Source organism: Helobdella robusta (genome assembly GCF_000326865.2).
Source record: "Helobdella robusta unplaced genomic scaffold HELROscaffold_62, whole genome shotgun sequence".
Taxonomy (NCBI): domain Eukaryota; kingdom Metazoa; phylum Annelida; class Clitellata; order Rhynchobdellida; family Glossiphoniidae; genus Helobdella; species Helobdella robusta.
Genome location: NW_008705346.1, coordinates 243,642 through 260,315, shown reverse-complemented (window position 1 = coordinate 260,315; position 16,674 = coordinate 243,642). Strand labels below are relative to the sequence as shown.

General features: G+C 32.5%; 3 protein-coding genes across 3 annotated transcripts in view; all 3 read right to left on the bottom strand.

Annotated features, from left to right (window-relative positions):
- Positions 1 to 2,210, bottom strand: part of HELRODRAFT_193883 (hypothetical protein) — a gene marked incomplete at its 5' end in the record, with an annotated part of 5,617 nt that extends 3,407 nt beyond the window's left edge. The window contains one exon of the mRNA XM_009029789.1: positions 2,140 to 2,210. Within this exon, the coding sequence (XP_009028037.1) occupies positions 2,140 to 2,210 (71 nt within the window). The remainder of the gene's footprint in view (positions 1 to 2,139) is intronic.
- A 1,994-nt stretch (positions 2,211 to 4,204) lies between these two features.
- Positions 4,205 to 7,125, bottom strand: HELRODRAFT_180474 (hypothetical protein; the record flags this gene model as incomplete). The annotated part of the gene is made up of 5 exons (XM_009029788.1): positions 4,205 to 4,249; positions 5,222 to 5,262; positions 5,965 to 6,009; positions 6,161 to 6,328; positions 6,492 to 7,125. 5 exons carry the CDS (start codon positions 7,123 to 7,125, stop codon positions 4,205 to 4,207), a joined length of 933 nt encoding a protein of 310 aa, XP_009028036.1.
- A 2,088-nt stretch (positions 7,126 to 9,213) lies between these two features.
- Positions 9,214 to 13,137, bottom strand: HELRODRAFT_180473 (hypothetical protein; the record flags this gene model as incomplete). The annotated part of the gene is made up of 4 exons (XM_009029787.1): positions 9,214 to 9,263; positions 9,320 to 9,508; positions 9,710 to 9,826; positions 13,089 to 13,137. The coding sequence occupies 4 exons, from the start codon at positions 13,135 to 13,137 to the stop codon at positions 9,214 to 9,216; spliced, it is 405 nt and encodes a 134-aa protein (XP_009028035.1).
- Positions 13,138 to 16,674: the final 3,537 nt, after the last annotated feature.

The following is a 16,674-nucleotide window of genomic DNA, read 5'->3' as shown; positions in this document are numbered from 1 at the left end:
TGTATCTATCTATACGCGTGCATGTTTTGTTTGAATAGCGTGTTTGGATATACACATAGATACAAGATACATACATTGATATAACACCCATAGATAAATAAATTATACATACACACTGATAGTTAATATGATAGTTATGTATGTGTTTGTGTGTGTATCTATCTATACGCGTGCATGTTTTGTTTGAATAGCGTGTTTGGATATACACATAGATACAAGATACATACATTGATATAACACCCATAGATAAATAAATTATACATACACACTGATAGTTAATACGCATAGATATAATATGCATGGATATAATATGCATAGATATAATATGCATAGATGTAAGAGACAAGACGACACCAAATAACATGCCATAGACAGATAATTGAATCGGCATTTATCTGTCTATGCTAGAAATTCAGGACTTTTATTGGCTGAGCGTATGTGTGGATATGTGTAAATATGCTAGTGATATGTAAATATGTGTGTATGTGTATTTGTGTGTATGTTTATATTTAATATGATGTGTATGTGTAGGTGTATGTGTGTGTGTGCGTGTGTGTGTGTGTGCGTGTGTGTGTGTGACAATATGTATGTGCATATTTGCGAGTAGTTGTTTTGTGTTTTGATGATTAATTGATGAAGTTGACGACGAAGATGATGATGATGTGAGTGAAGAAGAAGAAGAAAAAGATGATGATGATAAAGATGAGGATGATAAAGATGATGATGATGATGATGACGAGGATGTAACACGCAGAGGCATAATTGGTTTCCATGTACATATTTGTCATACAATTATCATACAACATATCGATATGGATGATGACGATGACGATGCTGGCTGTAATGATGATGATGATAACTATGATGATAATGATAATGATGGCAGCACAATCACCCACAAACAAACAGACTGAGGCCTAAAAAAAACAAACACAACAAAAATGTATACAAATAAACAAACAAACGTAGAAACAAATATGAAAATAAACATGGAAACAACAGACGAACAGACGAACGAACGAACGAACGAACGAACGAACGAACAGACAAACGAACACGCCACAAACGCCACATTTGTTCGTGTATACATCCGAATGATATATCCATTTTAGGTGCACACTCCACCTGTTCGAATTAATTAAATTACGAAAAATGTAGAAAAAGGGGAGGAAAAACATAAATATATGGAAAACCATCAAATCATCATTTTTTATTTTCTTCAGTTTTATTCGCGTTTTCTGTGGTTTTTTGTTTACTCTAATGAAGTTTTAACAACAGCTGGTTGACTTATTTCAACGTTTCGCTGCGTTATTAACACCATCAGTGTCGTCATCACATAACCATCTATATCTTTGTCATCATCATCTACGTGTAACTAGTAGATAATGGAAAAACGTTTATTACTACTAGACAAACACACAAACAGACACACAAAAATACACACACAGACACTCAAAAACACACAAACACACAGACACATTAAATACAAATACGCGCACACACAACACACCCATTCCCGCACAATATTCCACAGAAACAATGTGCTTCCAATGAAATGATAATCAATAACATAAACTAAAACACTCACACATCTATCTACACACACACACACACACACACACACACACACACACACACACACACACACACACACACACACACACATACACACATACATACACACACACACACACAAAAGTACTCATAGTACACACGCGTCATGTGCTCGATACTGTTTTGCATTCCTACTTATCATCCATCCTTTTATTCTTTTCTCTCTCTCTCTCTTTCTCTCTCTCTCTTTTTATTTCTCTTTTTTGTCTCCTTCTTTTTTCTTCTCTCTTTCTTTCCCTCTCTCTCATTTTCTCTTCCTTTACTTTGTCTCTTTAGTAAATTTTCACTTTCGAAAAGAAAAAGCAAATTAATTTAATCTTAATGAAAGTGCTTAGAATAATATTTCAAATAAAAAAATAGAAGAAAAATTAACAAAACTGAATCAAAAAATGTTTCAAAACAAAAAAAAACAAAAAAAAACAAAAAAAAATTCGCAGGACGGAGCAGAGATAAAGAGTTGGATGATTTATTATGTTTGTGTATTTGCATCATTTGTATTTTTTCTATCTTTTGTATCTTTGGTACCCTATAGCTCTTTTGTATCTATTGTTTCCTCTGAAACTGTTGTATCTTTTGTATCCTTTGTTTTGATGCATTGTTTGTATATGTAAATAATACATACATATACATAAATACCCACTGCATATTGTGTGTTTATCTGTGTCAGTCTGCATGTATGGTTGAATGACTGATTGTTTGTTTGTATGTTTGTTTGAACGTATGCGTGCATGTGATGTATGTATGTTATATGTATGTGTGTGTGCGTGCTCTGCTTGCTCACAAGCATTGCACGCACAGCACACACATATAATGTAATGAATTTCTGTGAACAATCCATAAGGCCTTAATATGCAATCAATAATAATGATGCAGGGTATTATCAAAAACACACACATATACATACATACACACACACACACACACACACGCATACATACACATACATGTACATACACACATACACGCTTTAAGGAATAAAACCAAACATATGAACATACACACAGGCATACGTACATACATACGTAAACATTTTAATAAGCTTTTCATCCGACTTAATTATATAATCAGCATAATAATAATAAATGTCATATTAAATATTATTATTACTATTATTATTATCGTTATTAATTTAATTATTGTTTTACAATCGTAATAATCAGTTTTTTTTAAATAGATGAATATGTGCTTTTGATTCAAAGTGTGACTCGGTTGATTTGTATGTGTGTGTGTGTTTGTATGTGCGTATGTGAGTGTGTGTATGTAAGTCTATATATATATATATATATATATATATATATATATATATATATATATATATATATATATATATGTGGGTGTGTGTGTGTGTGTGTGTGTGTTGGTTTTTAGATAGGTGGTTAGATAGATATGTCTCGTTCAGCTGACTGGCAACAATTCTAATCATTTACAACATTAATCAAGCTCAATAGTGCCGTAATCAACTATAGAATAATAATAACAACTATAGAATAATAATAACAACAACAACAACAATAATAATAATAATAAAGGTCAATAATAATAATAATAATATAATTAATAATAACCACCACAAAAGAATTGCAATACTAATATTAGCACTGAAAAAAAGCAACAGCTAACCAGTTTTTCCAGAATTGCATTTTTCAACAATAAATGACAGATAAAAACTATACAAAAAATACACAAACATTCATAAATATACAATCACATGATAAAAAAAAATACAAAACTAATGTAAACAAGAAAAAAAAATTTTTTTTAACAAATTTTGACAAAAAAACCATGAGCCAAGAAAAGCACTGTGCCTAAACATGCAACAAAAAGATTTATCTTTATTGTTTTTGCTGGTGTTTTTTATTTTCAGAGCCTTGTCAACTACAAACACACACACACACAAACACACACATACAAAAAATTTCATGAAAGATAATTTTTTCAAAACAAAAAAAAATTAAATGATACATGAATTGCTTCGAGCAAATTAACAAAACGGACCATTGGAATAAAAATTTTTCGCGAAGAATCTTTTTTATACATCTAGATTCTGTTGGTCATGAAAACAACAGGGTAAAAAATTAATTAGGAAAAAAATTGAGGTATATGCATAACCTTATATACACATACATACACCACCACACACATACACACACACATACACACACACACATGCATACACACATACATCAAGAAAAACAACAAAACAGTTTCTTATAAATATACAAAAAAATTTTCTAGGCAAAGAACAAAATTTTTTTTCACCTTTTAAAAAAATGAAAAAGTAAAGCGAGGTATTTATGAAGAGTTGTGGTACAAGAGGTGGGTATATTTCAAGTTTAACGCTAATGTTCCATTGTCGGCTTTGATGTATGTGTGTATAAATGTTTATGCGTAGTTTTGATGTATGTGTGTCTGTGTATGCATGTGTGTGTTATGTGTGTGTGTGTGTTAAACGTTGATCGTGTAATTGTATGTTTATTTCAAAATTGTCTTGTAAGAGAATATGATTCAAATTTATTGTAAGTTACAGCGTATGTTGGTGTAGTGTTTGCATTTTAAGAATTTTTTCAAGATGAAAAAAATCCTCGTTTAATCAAATGGAATGAGAAATTTTTTTTGTATATCTTCTTGCATAAATCTGTGTGTATTTAAGTGTGTGTGTGTGTATGTGTGTGTCTCTTTGTATGAGCAAGCTAAAATTTAAAGCTCAAATATTTTGTGAGTTTGCGCAGATGTGATTGCCCACTAGGAAAAACTAGCCTGCTTATTTACGATCTTTTCAACCTACTTAGTCTATAACAGCGTAAAGACGATTTGTGTTCTTTGGTAACGTAAGTTGTGCAGTGGGCGATAAAAGGTTCATATGTTTGTGGTTTTGTGTTGTCTATGCCGTAATAGGTTCTCCGTTGTTTATGACGTCATGGCTCTACGTGGTTTATGATTCTATGTCTTGTATGTGCAAATTGTTTACGGTTTAATGGTTTATATGTTGTTAATGGTTTAATAATTTTTTAACGGCAGCTGTTTCCAGTTTGAAGGATGCCGGCCGTTCACCCCATCGCAAAGCTTTATAATTAAATTTTTTTGATAAGTTTGTTGTTGTTTTTACAATAATTTTTGCCTTTTCTAATGTCTATGGTCGCTTGCTTCAAACTGTAAGAAGCCATGCTTGGATTTGTTCATGCATTTTTTGGTGCTTTTAGTTCATTTGAGGATTCCTAATGTCCGGATTAAAGCTAAAAATAGGACAATGGGGAATTTGAACCGTTCCTAATGTATGATTAAGTAAGTAAGACGGAAGAAAGGTTCTTAAAAATTTGTTCTTGAATAATAAAAATTTGAGATGCTTTTTTCAAATATTCATGCAAATAGTTTCACAGGCACGAACACACACGCACACGCACACATCTACTCACACAAACAACTTAAAACAACTATCTTCAGTATTAATTTCATTAACGAAATAACAGCAATAATAATAATAATTATTATTATATATTAATAGAAATAGATACAATAGTAATAATTATTATTATAATATAATAATAGAATTAGAAAATGTTACTAGCCATTTAATGCAGAAGACACCAGCTGTTAAGATCAAACAGACCATAAAGACTGCAATCACTCCAATGGTAACGACAGATGTTGCTGTCGGGCGAATATTATTATTACATTTGCATTTAATTATGCCATTAACACTGTAATTTACTATAATTAGAGTTATTATGGTTATAATTAATGGTAGTTATGAAAATTATTGATAGGAATTGAAATGACTTTAGATTAGAAGCACAATTGATATTATTATAACATTGATGACAATAGTAACAACGATGTTACTACTACTACTACTACTACTACTACTATTACTACTACTACTACTACTACTACTACTACTACTACTACTACTAACACTACTACTACTACTACGACAACAACATCAACAACTACTACTACTAATAATAATAACAATAAATGAAAATAACCATAATTATTATTGGATAATCGATCGACAGTTATTAAAAACTATTGTTATTGTTGTTGTTATGATCGGTGATTAGTGTTATTAGCTGCCTTAATGTAAATGTAACAGGTGTTTATAACATGAGAAGAAAAAATAGTATTAGTAGTAGTAACAGTAGTAGCAGTAGTAGTAGTAGTAGCAGCAGCAGCAGTAGTAGCAGCAGTAGCAGCAGCAGTAGTAGTAGCAGCAGCAGTAGTAGTAATAGTAGCAGCAGCAGTAGTAGCAGCAGCAGTAGTAGCAGTAGTAGTAGTAGCAGCCGTAGTATTAAAAGTGGTAGTAGGTATTAAAATTAGAAAAATAATTTGTCATTCAAAAGTTATTCTAACCATACGGAAAAAGATTTTCCAGTTTCTCAGAAATTGTCGAAGATGCTGTAGAAATATTTAATAATAATTAAAAAAATAAATAAAATGAAATTTAAAGATATGATGATGACATTGATGACAAAAGTAACGATTTACCGGAGAAAATGATGACACGATCTACGTCACAGCATCTACGTCACAACATCACGTGACTCACCGTGGCTGCAGTTTCCATGGTTACCAATCCAGACGTCATTGATACAGGTAAGGGTCCAACCGGTCCCTCCACTACTTGCGCCACCCTTGTTGCACTCCACCATCAGCAGGTCACCAATTCTTTTGGCGGTCATAGGTGCGGGGTAGGTCGGTGTGGCACAGCCCAAGACTGTGTGGTGTGGTTGGTTGTAGTTGGTTGTAGTTAATTGTGGTTGGTTATGGTGAGTTGCGATGTGGTGTAAAAAACTAATAATTATTTAATACGTTTGAGAGATAAAAATAATACGTCAAAGATAATAAATTAAAAAATACAATCACGGCAACTTACTCACCTTCAATTTGAAACAGGAAATGAGAATGCAGTCGAACCGCGGGCTTAGCAATCCCACCAGCACCAACACTACCACTACCGCTACCATCACTCAGAACCCTGTTCCCGTGGAACCTCAACTCGACTTTGTTGGAGGTGGACGTCTTCACGTTCACCACCTTCCCCTGCCCCGAGCAAACCGTAGAGATGCCATCAAAACTACTTTCTCGAATATTCGCTAAAACTCGACAGGTGAACTCTGAAGTTCGGTTTCTCGATTTGTCCATCTGTTTGTAGGTCGGATTCTGGCTGGAGTAGACCCGTTTGTTGTCCATCGGTTCCGGTAATTGTAAGGATTCTTGGGAGAAATCAATGACCGTTATGTTGATCCTCTGACCAGGGCCTGCCATCAGCACCCACGGATTCTCACTCAGACCACACCCCGTCTGTTCAGAGATGGCGCTTGATAGGAATAATTTTATTTTTTGCGTTCGTTGTTGCTTCGCGTTGTCGGCGTGCAGCGGCGTTTTTGTAGTTGTGGTTCTTGGCGTCGATGTTAAAAATGCCTGGATGATTTTTGATGATGAAGAAGAGGAAGAGGAAGAAGAGCTGAGATGCGTAGACATGTAATCGTTTAGATGAATGACGGTTCTCATTTTGTTATCGCTGCTAAGGCAGTTGGTTGTCGGGACAATCACTGCGTTGGTTTGTTGGTTGGTTGATTGATTGGTTGGTTGATTGGTTGGTTGGTTTGTTGATTGGTTGATCAAAAATTTTATCGGTGGATCGAATAGTTGATTGATGGTTGATTGATTGATTGAACATACGTGACGAATGATTAAATGAATAATTATGAAACTGTTGAGTGTCGGAATGTCTGGTTGATGATTTACGTTTAGATTTTATTGGAATCGGCAGCTTGAAAATTTGCTGCTTGCTAAAAATGAAAGGGGATATTCAAATAATAATAGCGAAGATTGAATATAATAAGAAAATTTCAGTAGCTGCAACAGTATTAGCAGCAGTTGTAGTAGCAGTAGCAAGCGTAGCAGCAGCAGCTTCATTAAAAACCACCACAACCACCAACGGCCTCAACCGAGACTCTTTCCATCGCCACCCTCTACCTCATCTCATTGTCAATAGCACGTGATCGATGAGGTCATGCTACCATATTTAACGGGCCCTGCTAGATTCCGCATGCATATTAATGAGGCCGTACTTAGGCCCGAGGGACTGCCTCATTTGAATATTTATATCGGCCCTCATGAATATTAATTAGTTGAGAGCAGGTTGGCTTGGTTGTGGGGTGTGATAGATTGGTGGAACGAATGACCCCAGAACGCAGTACTCTTTTTATGTTATTGTAATGTTTCTATCATCATCACCACCACCATCGTCATCATCATCATCATCTTCTTCTACTTTTTCCTCTTCTTTTTCATTTTATCATTATAACTTACGCCAAAAGAATTTTAGTTTACAAAACTTCAAGATCTAATTATTTCTGGTAATATATTTTTAGCGTCACATTGGTTTAGAATACGAAGATCCGTGTATATTAAAATATTTTTCTCATACCCACAATCGTCATCATAAGTCTTATCATAACCATCGCCATCATCATCGTCGTCGTCGTCATCACCATCATCAATCTCGGAGATTTAATCCAAACAAAAGTTACTTTAAAATAAAACCATTTTCTTTTTCTTGTTTGAATGAATAGTTGATTGATTGATTGATTAATTGATTGATTGATAAATTGGTATATTGATTGATTAACTGATGGATTGATTGTTTTAATTGATTGTTTTAATTAATGGTTTTAATTGATTGTTTTAATTGATTGATTGATTAATTGATTGGTTGACTGATTGATCAAATGATTGATGGTTAACTGATTGATATATTGTTTGATTGATTGAATGACGGATGAGTTGATTAGTTATTTGATTGACAGGCCGGTTGGAACTGATTGATTGGTTGGTTGGAGAGCCAGCTGATTGAGTGAACTGCGAAGTACGGGATTTGAGAAGATCATACATATGATTGATTGATTGAGTGGGATGAAGAGAATTGTTTTTTCCGCACTATATAATACAGCGCCACACACACACACATACACACACAAAGACATACACACGCATACCAACACATATCTTTATTTTGTATGCTTTGTTTCTTCTCTATTAAATGTTTAAACTCCTTTTGTATAAGTAAACAAATAATTGTTTTTTTTTTAATTTTATTCGTATGTTTATGTTGTATATCATGTTTGTGTATGTTTGTATGTATTGTATGTCTGTAAATGGAAGCATACGTAATGTTTGAATGTATGTACTTGTATGTTTTTGTATGTGCAATTGAGCGTTCATATGTCTTATAGCCGATCCATTTCTAAATGAAATATTTTTCGCTGGATTTAATTACGTTCCATCCGTCATTTCCTCATTTTGCAATACACAACAAAACTTCTTCTTAATTCATTTTTCCTTTTCTATGTTTGTTTAGTAAGTTGTTTTTTTGCATGTTTGTTTTGTACGTTTGTTGGTATGTTGTCTGTTTTGCAAATTTCGTTCGTATGTTTCTATCTATGTATGTTTCGTTTGTATATTTTGTTTTAAACCATGACAATCAATCAATCTTTAAATCATTTGTTGTTGGTGGTTCCAGGTATGTCATAATTTTTTTTTCCAGATTTAGCCTACCACTCGTGAAATTTAAAAATGACTCAAAACTTAATTCTATCACTGAATCAACTCTTCGTAAGAATCACCAGCTCCGTCATCATTCCCACCTGTATCATCATCAAAAGTCACACCACATCATCATCATCTTACTTATTTTCCTCACCTTTCTGACAGCTGTAGCTTATCCAGAGATGATTTTTCACTTCCGGGTTACAAGGAGGATTCGAACCCAGGAACATGGAGTCGTCAACTCTGACCGAGCACTTCCTCTTTCCGGAACAGTGTGTTTCGGCGATCGTCGTGACGTCATTGACGCAGTTGATATAGCCCAACGTTTCAGTCATGCAACGACCTTGCCAGGAATAAATTACCATAAATTATCATAAATCATCATAGATTATCATAAATATTTACGATCATTTAATTTGTCGTCATCGTCATTTTCACTCTACCATTATCATTGTCATGACCATCAAAACCATCATAACCATCATCATCATCACCATCACCACCGTAACTATCATCATTACCGTCATCACTATCATCACCACACCATCGTCACTACCGATTTGTAATCTTCCATACTGGGCGGTCTCGATAATGATGACCTCGTCATCGAGGCACCGGCCTTCAAAATGGTTGCTGTTGCAAACCTCGGTCAAGTCGCCTCCTGATAACGATAGTTAAAATAATAATAATAATTATTATAATTATAATAATTATAGTAATAATAGTAATAGTAGTAATAATAATGATAAATCAATGTTAGTCGTTGATGTTGATAATGATGATGGTGATGGTGGTAATAATGATGATGATGTGGGCGTGTTTGAGTGTGTGTTTGTAGTGTGCATATGTACTGATAAGTACTGTACTTTCACTAATATCAATTATAATAATATAATAATAATAATAATATATAATAATAATATGAAGGCATGTTAAAACAACGACAAGTCATTTCTACAAGTTTCGCGAAGAAAAATAACCATTTTTTTCGTATTGATAAAAACAAAGAAAAAATGAAATAAATGCCTGATAAATGACGGCATAGACAACTCAGTGAACATAGATAATAAAAACACTCATTTATCGCCCATAAAATATAGATGAAGAGTATATGAAAAGACATTAAAGCACAAGCACAGAAACATTCCATACTATATGATAGAATGCTTGTAGAAAGAGAGAGAGAAAAAGAGAGAGAAAGAAGGAAAAAAAGAAAAAAGAAAGAAAGCGAAAGAAGTGAAGCATAGATAACTAAAAGAAGCAGAGACACCTAAAAAGAAGCAAAGACAAAATAGCATGGACAAAAAAAAAGATCATCGATCACACTCCTGAACCGGAAGTAACTTATCCAGCCGCCATGATGGATTGCTTGAGAGAGTCTCAAATATGTTGTTGTTGTTGTTTTGCTGGTGTCATTGTTGTTGTTGTTTCTGATTTGTTGTTTTAGTTGTATGCTGCTAGAGTTGATTTTATCTGTTATTAAGTGTTAATGTTGTTAACGAACGTTAATGTTATTGTGCGATTGTTGTTGTAGTTGTTGTTACTGCCATTGTTGTAATAATGTTGTTTTTGTTTTATTGGTTCTTATTCTTATTATTTGTTTTTTATTATTGCCGTTCTTTTGCTATTAATATTATTGTTTGTTTGTTTGTTCTTTGTGGTTTTTGATATCATAGATGAGATGACGTCATGCTGTTGGTATTCTTTTTTAATGATGTTTTTCCTGTAATTACAAATTATTGCCCGTTGTTGTTGTTGTTTGTTTATTTATTTGTCGATGTTGTTGTTACTATTGCTGTGAATGTTTTTGTATTTGTTGTTATTATTATTATTGTTGTTATTATTATTATTAGTAGTATTATTGTAATTACATTCGTGATTGATCGCGCTGATGTTGTTAATGTTGTTCTAGTGGCTTAACTTATTGATTTATTATTTTTATTATTATTAACGTTATCATTGTTATTATTTTTATTGTTATTGTTGTTGATGTTGTAGTTTTTGTTACTGTTGTTGATGTTATTATTGATGTTATTGATTTTACTGTGTTGCATGCATGGTTGGTGTTTCCGTACTTAATACCGTAGCTTTATTACTACAGCTACTACTACGGCTACTACTAATGCTGCCGCAACTACTAGACTACTACTTCTACTACTACTATGGTTATCACAACAATGTTACTCCCTTTACTACTAATATTAAAATCATTTTTACTGAAGCAAAAAATGGACTATAATCAATATTATTTGCTAACTACTATGATTACTATTGCTATTACAACAACAACAACAACAACAACAACAACTACTACTACTACTACTACTACTACTACTACTACTACTACTACTACTACTACTACTCTGTTACTCTTTATCACTTACACAGTTTTAAAATTACTGCATTTGAAGTTACAGCTGCTGTTACAACTACTAACTTGAGTTTTAATCCCAAGTGTAATCAGCTTGGTTGTATTCGCGATAGCACCAGCCGAAACAATGGATGACAAATTACAATAATTAATAACTTCTACTAATAAAAATACTAATAAATTATTAATATTATTATTAATATTATTATTGTTGTTGTTATTGTTGTTGTTGTTATTGCTGTTGTTGTTGTTGCTGTTGTTATTGTTGCTGTTGTTATTGTTGCAGTTGTTGTTGTTTTTATTAGGATATGAATAGCTCATTGAAATTCAATGCCCAACGCGCCGATGACTATAAACAAAGCCCTGTCGTAAATCATCATTATCATCATTATATCATCATCACCAGTATCATCGTCATCGCCGTCATCTTCCTCATTACCATCAAGTCAGATCATTTGCATATTCATAAAGATAATCATTCATATCCATCATCATCAATATGGTAAATCGTTTTTTGTAGTATGGTATCATTATCAAAATTTCCATTATCATCATCAACATCGCCATCATCATCATCATTATCATCCTCCTCTTGATCATCATCGTCATCGTCGTCATCAATCATTTATTTAATATCTTGAAAAGCAATATTTTTATATTCTACAACTTATAAATTCTCCAAGCATACGATGCCTACATTAATGCACACAAGTCATTCATTCATCCATTTGCCCATCCATCAATTCATTCATTCATTCATTCACTCATGCATTCATTCATTCATTCATTCACTCATGCATTCATTCATTTATCTATCAATCCATTCATACGCATTCACACATTCATGTTTATAATCATTTGACACAAAAATTTACTTAAACGCCACCAAAAAAATATTGCATTCTTAAGTACATAAATACTGAAATACAAGCACACATACATAAAAACATACATACAAACGCCCACACAAACGATACGATACGATTTAATTTTACGATACGATACATACAAAGCAAACATACAAACACACAAACCTAGGTACATAGACACAGACAGACATATATACAAACACACAAACTTGCAAACATACATACCGACCAAAAATGCAAACAAGAGGAAGGAAGAAAAGAATTTAATTAAATCTTCCTTAGATTCACAGCCAGATTAACTGGGAGACTGAAATTGAATTTAAAATATAAATAATAAAACGTTATTGTCCGTATAACCAAAAAAACTTAATTTAAACAAAAACAAAAATAGATTCTGACAAAGAAATAATACAAACTTAAAAACGCCAAAATAATTCAGAATCTGTATTACAGACACACATAACCATACCAAGCATAGATACATAACCATAGCAAACATAGATACACAAAAATTACATAGATACATCAACAAAACAAACATAGATACATAAACATAATAAACAAAGATACATAAACATAAGAAAAACTTCAATTTTTTTTTTCTCTACATAAAATCAAGCAAGCGATAATTAATAAAAAATCACGCCATATCTACTTAGGCAGACGATAATATAGCTGGCCACCATATGCTACCCCCAAAGAAATGTAAATAGATATTAACTTGCACGCCATGCTTTTTGCTTTTTTATCTGGCGTTTTTTTTATAACAACAACAACAACAACAACATCATCAACAACAACAACAATAATAATAACAACAACGTCAATGTTAAAATACGTAAGAATCATTAGACCGGTAAATCATAAATGATTTGTTAGAACAAAGGAGGCTGGCAAATTTGTGTGGCTTATAATTATCGAAGGCGTGTTGGATTCTGCTAAAATACATAAACTGCTCATTGCTGCTTATAAACACAATAGAAACATGGGTGAATAAACGTAGAATAAACATTTATAGTAGTCAAAGCCTTAAAAATATAAATAACAAAGTAAACAAACATTGCTATAAACTTTTTATGACGTCATTAAGTTAAAAAATTCGATGTTTATAAAAAAAAAGGAAAGTTCGTTACGTAAAGTTTAAACAATGAGCTAAAAATAGTAAACATGTTTCAAGAATGAAAACTAACAAAGACAAACAAACGAGAACAAACACAAAAAAAGTTAAATAAATTCTTCCTCAAAGATCACCACTATAAAATCGAACGAGGAAAACAGAAATGAATGTATACAACTGTGCGTGTGATAGTAAAACTGGACACCATGAGGCGCATTTGCAAGCCTTGGACGTAAAATCATATTTGGAAATATTACAACGTGCAAAAAATTTTTTTTTCATGCGTTTCTTTAATGTGATGAAGACAGGAAAAATTTGAATTTGGAGATTCGAAACAAGCTAACATACAACAACACATACAAAGAGCATACAAACAACAACAACACACAATGAACATACAAACAACATACAAACACAACAGCAGCATATAAAGAACACATATAACACGACAACAGCAGCATACAATAAAAAAAATACAAACACCACAACAGCAACATACAAAGGGCATACAAACAACAACATACAACAGCAGCAGCAGCAACAACAACAACAATACACACACACACAACACAACACTAAAACTCAGACGGATCAACAATTTTCCACCGCAGAACAATACAAGCCGACAATTATTAAAAGAAAATAGACAAAACAATTTCACACGAGTGAATGAAGGGAAACAATGTATGAACACATGTGCCAGACACACAGGCGTGGTCTACAGGCCAGGTATTATAATGAATGGATGAATGGATGAAAGGATGAATGGATGCATGGATGAATGGATGCAAGGATGAATGGATGCGTGAATGGTTGAATGAATGAATATTAAATGAAAGAATGAATGATGACTGAAACGCTGAATCAAAAACAAAACGCACATGAGTTACAGAAAGCCATAAACATGCGAAATTTTTTCTAAACAATTCTCGAAGTCGTAAAGAAACCCTGTAAAAAAGACACCACAGCTTAACATTTTGCTAGGTTAAAAGTCCAACATATGTAGAAACATTCAAACAAATGAAACAAACAAACCGACAAAAACATACAAAAAACTAAATCAAGAAAAAATGTATAAATATACATAACAAACTCAAAAAGCATATAAACATGACACATACAAAAGTGGCCTAGAGACAATCCTAAATAATACAAATTAATTCTAAATATACAAACATAAGCAAATATATACAATCAGATAATCACTCATACATACTCATACATACATACACACAAATACATACAAACATCAACAAACAAACAATTGCGCACACACACAAAAACACGTAGAAAACTGAAAAAAAAGAAAAACAATCCAGAAAACACTGAAAACATAAAAAAATGAATTAGTTACAGCCCGATGCATTCAGCCATTTTGTATTTATGATGTCGTCGCGAAGGATGAACGATTGTTTTGTTGTTGGTGTTGTTTGGTTGTTGTTGTTATTTGGTGTTGTTGATGTTGGTGTTGGTGTTGTTTTGATCGATTTTTTAGTGTTTTTTTTTTTGAAAAGTTGATGTTGTTTACACGGTCCGTTTGATGGCTTGTCAAGCGTTTTATGGACATTTTCAATTTAAATGCTGTGACGGTTTTGTTTGTGATGTTGTTGTGTTGTTGTTGCTGATGTTGTTGTGTTGTTGTTGCTGATGCTGTTGTTGTGTTGTTGTTGCTGATGTTGTTGTGCTGTTGTTGCTGATGTTGTTGTGCTGTTGTTGCTGATGTTGTTGTCGTTGATGATGCTGCTAACATATATATATATATATATATATATATATATATATATATATATATATATATATATATATATATATATATATATCAAAAATTCAACACTACTTTCAACATTGTTCAACTTTTTCATATTTCTTTTTAATTTATTAATTTCCGAGAAATTAGACATTTTAAAGGAATTTCCTTTATATTAAATATCTTACATACCTTATATATAATGCACTGAAGATGAGTTATTTATAACTCGAAATAGCTATTTGCAAATTTATTTAATAAAAATTTAAAAAAAACAATAAAATGTCTAATTTCTCGGAACGAAGATGACGAAGATGACGACGACGATGATGATGAAGCTGATGACGACCATGATGACGATGATAACGACGTGACGATGGTGACGATGAGTAAGATGATTTTGATGTTAACGATGAAAAATCATCGTTGATGTCACATATGACGTTAATTGACAATACTGTATAAAAAATAATTACACGAGAGACGATGGAAAAGTCTGTGGAAATACTTCTGTCATGAAGAGAAGCTAGGACACAATGGTGATGATGATGACGACGATGATGATGATGGTGATGACGACGATGATGATGATGGTGATGGCGAAGATGATGAGGAAGATATCAAGTCTGATGATGATGATGATATCAAGTCTGATGATGATGAAATGATGATATCAAAGTTGATGGTGATGGCGAAAACGATGATGATGATATCAAATCTGATGATGATGAAATGATGATATCAAAGTGGATGATGATGATGGTGATGAAAAAAAGGTACAAGTGACAAGTTGGTAATGATTACGATGATGATGATGATGATGATGATTACGATGACGATGATGATGATACTGCCAAGAAAATAATCTAAGGAACAATCACTTTAAAGTAAATTAGTCACAGAAGTAATTTACTTTGCTATGAACACATGCCAGCATGGTATCCAGTTTTAAAACTGTTATATTAAAGTCAGACCAATAGTTAGTTAAATAGATAACTCTAAAACTTTTGGCCCATTAAAAGATGCAATTTTAATATTTAAATTGATTTAAATAAATATTGAAATAAAAAAATTTTTTAAATAATCTGGGGAGAATATAAACAAATGTATAGACGTTTTAAACTCAACAAATCAATTTTCACTGTAAACTTTGACTGGAACTACAACTAACAACACTACTGCTATTTCTACTACTACTACTTCTTCTACTACTACTACTTCTTCTACTACTACTACTGCTGCTGCTTCTGCTACTACTACTACTACTTCTTATACTGTGGCATAGCTAAAACATTTTAAATAAATAATAATTTTAAAAATCAATCATTGTACTTCATACATAAAACTCCATTCATGTATGCATCAACTCACTCATTTATTTTCCATCTCTCCATCCATCCATCAA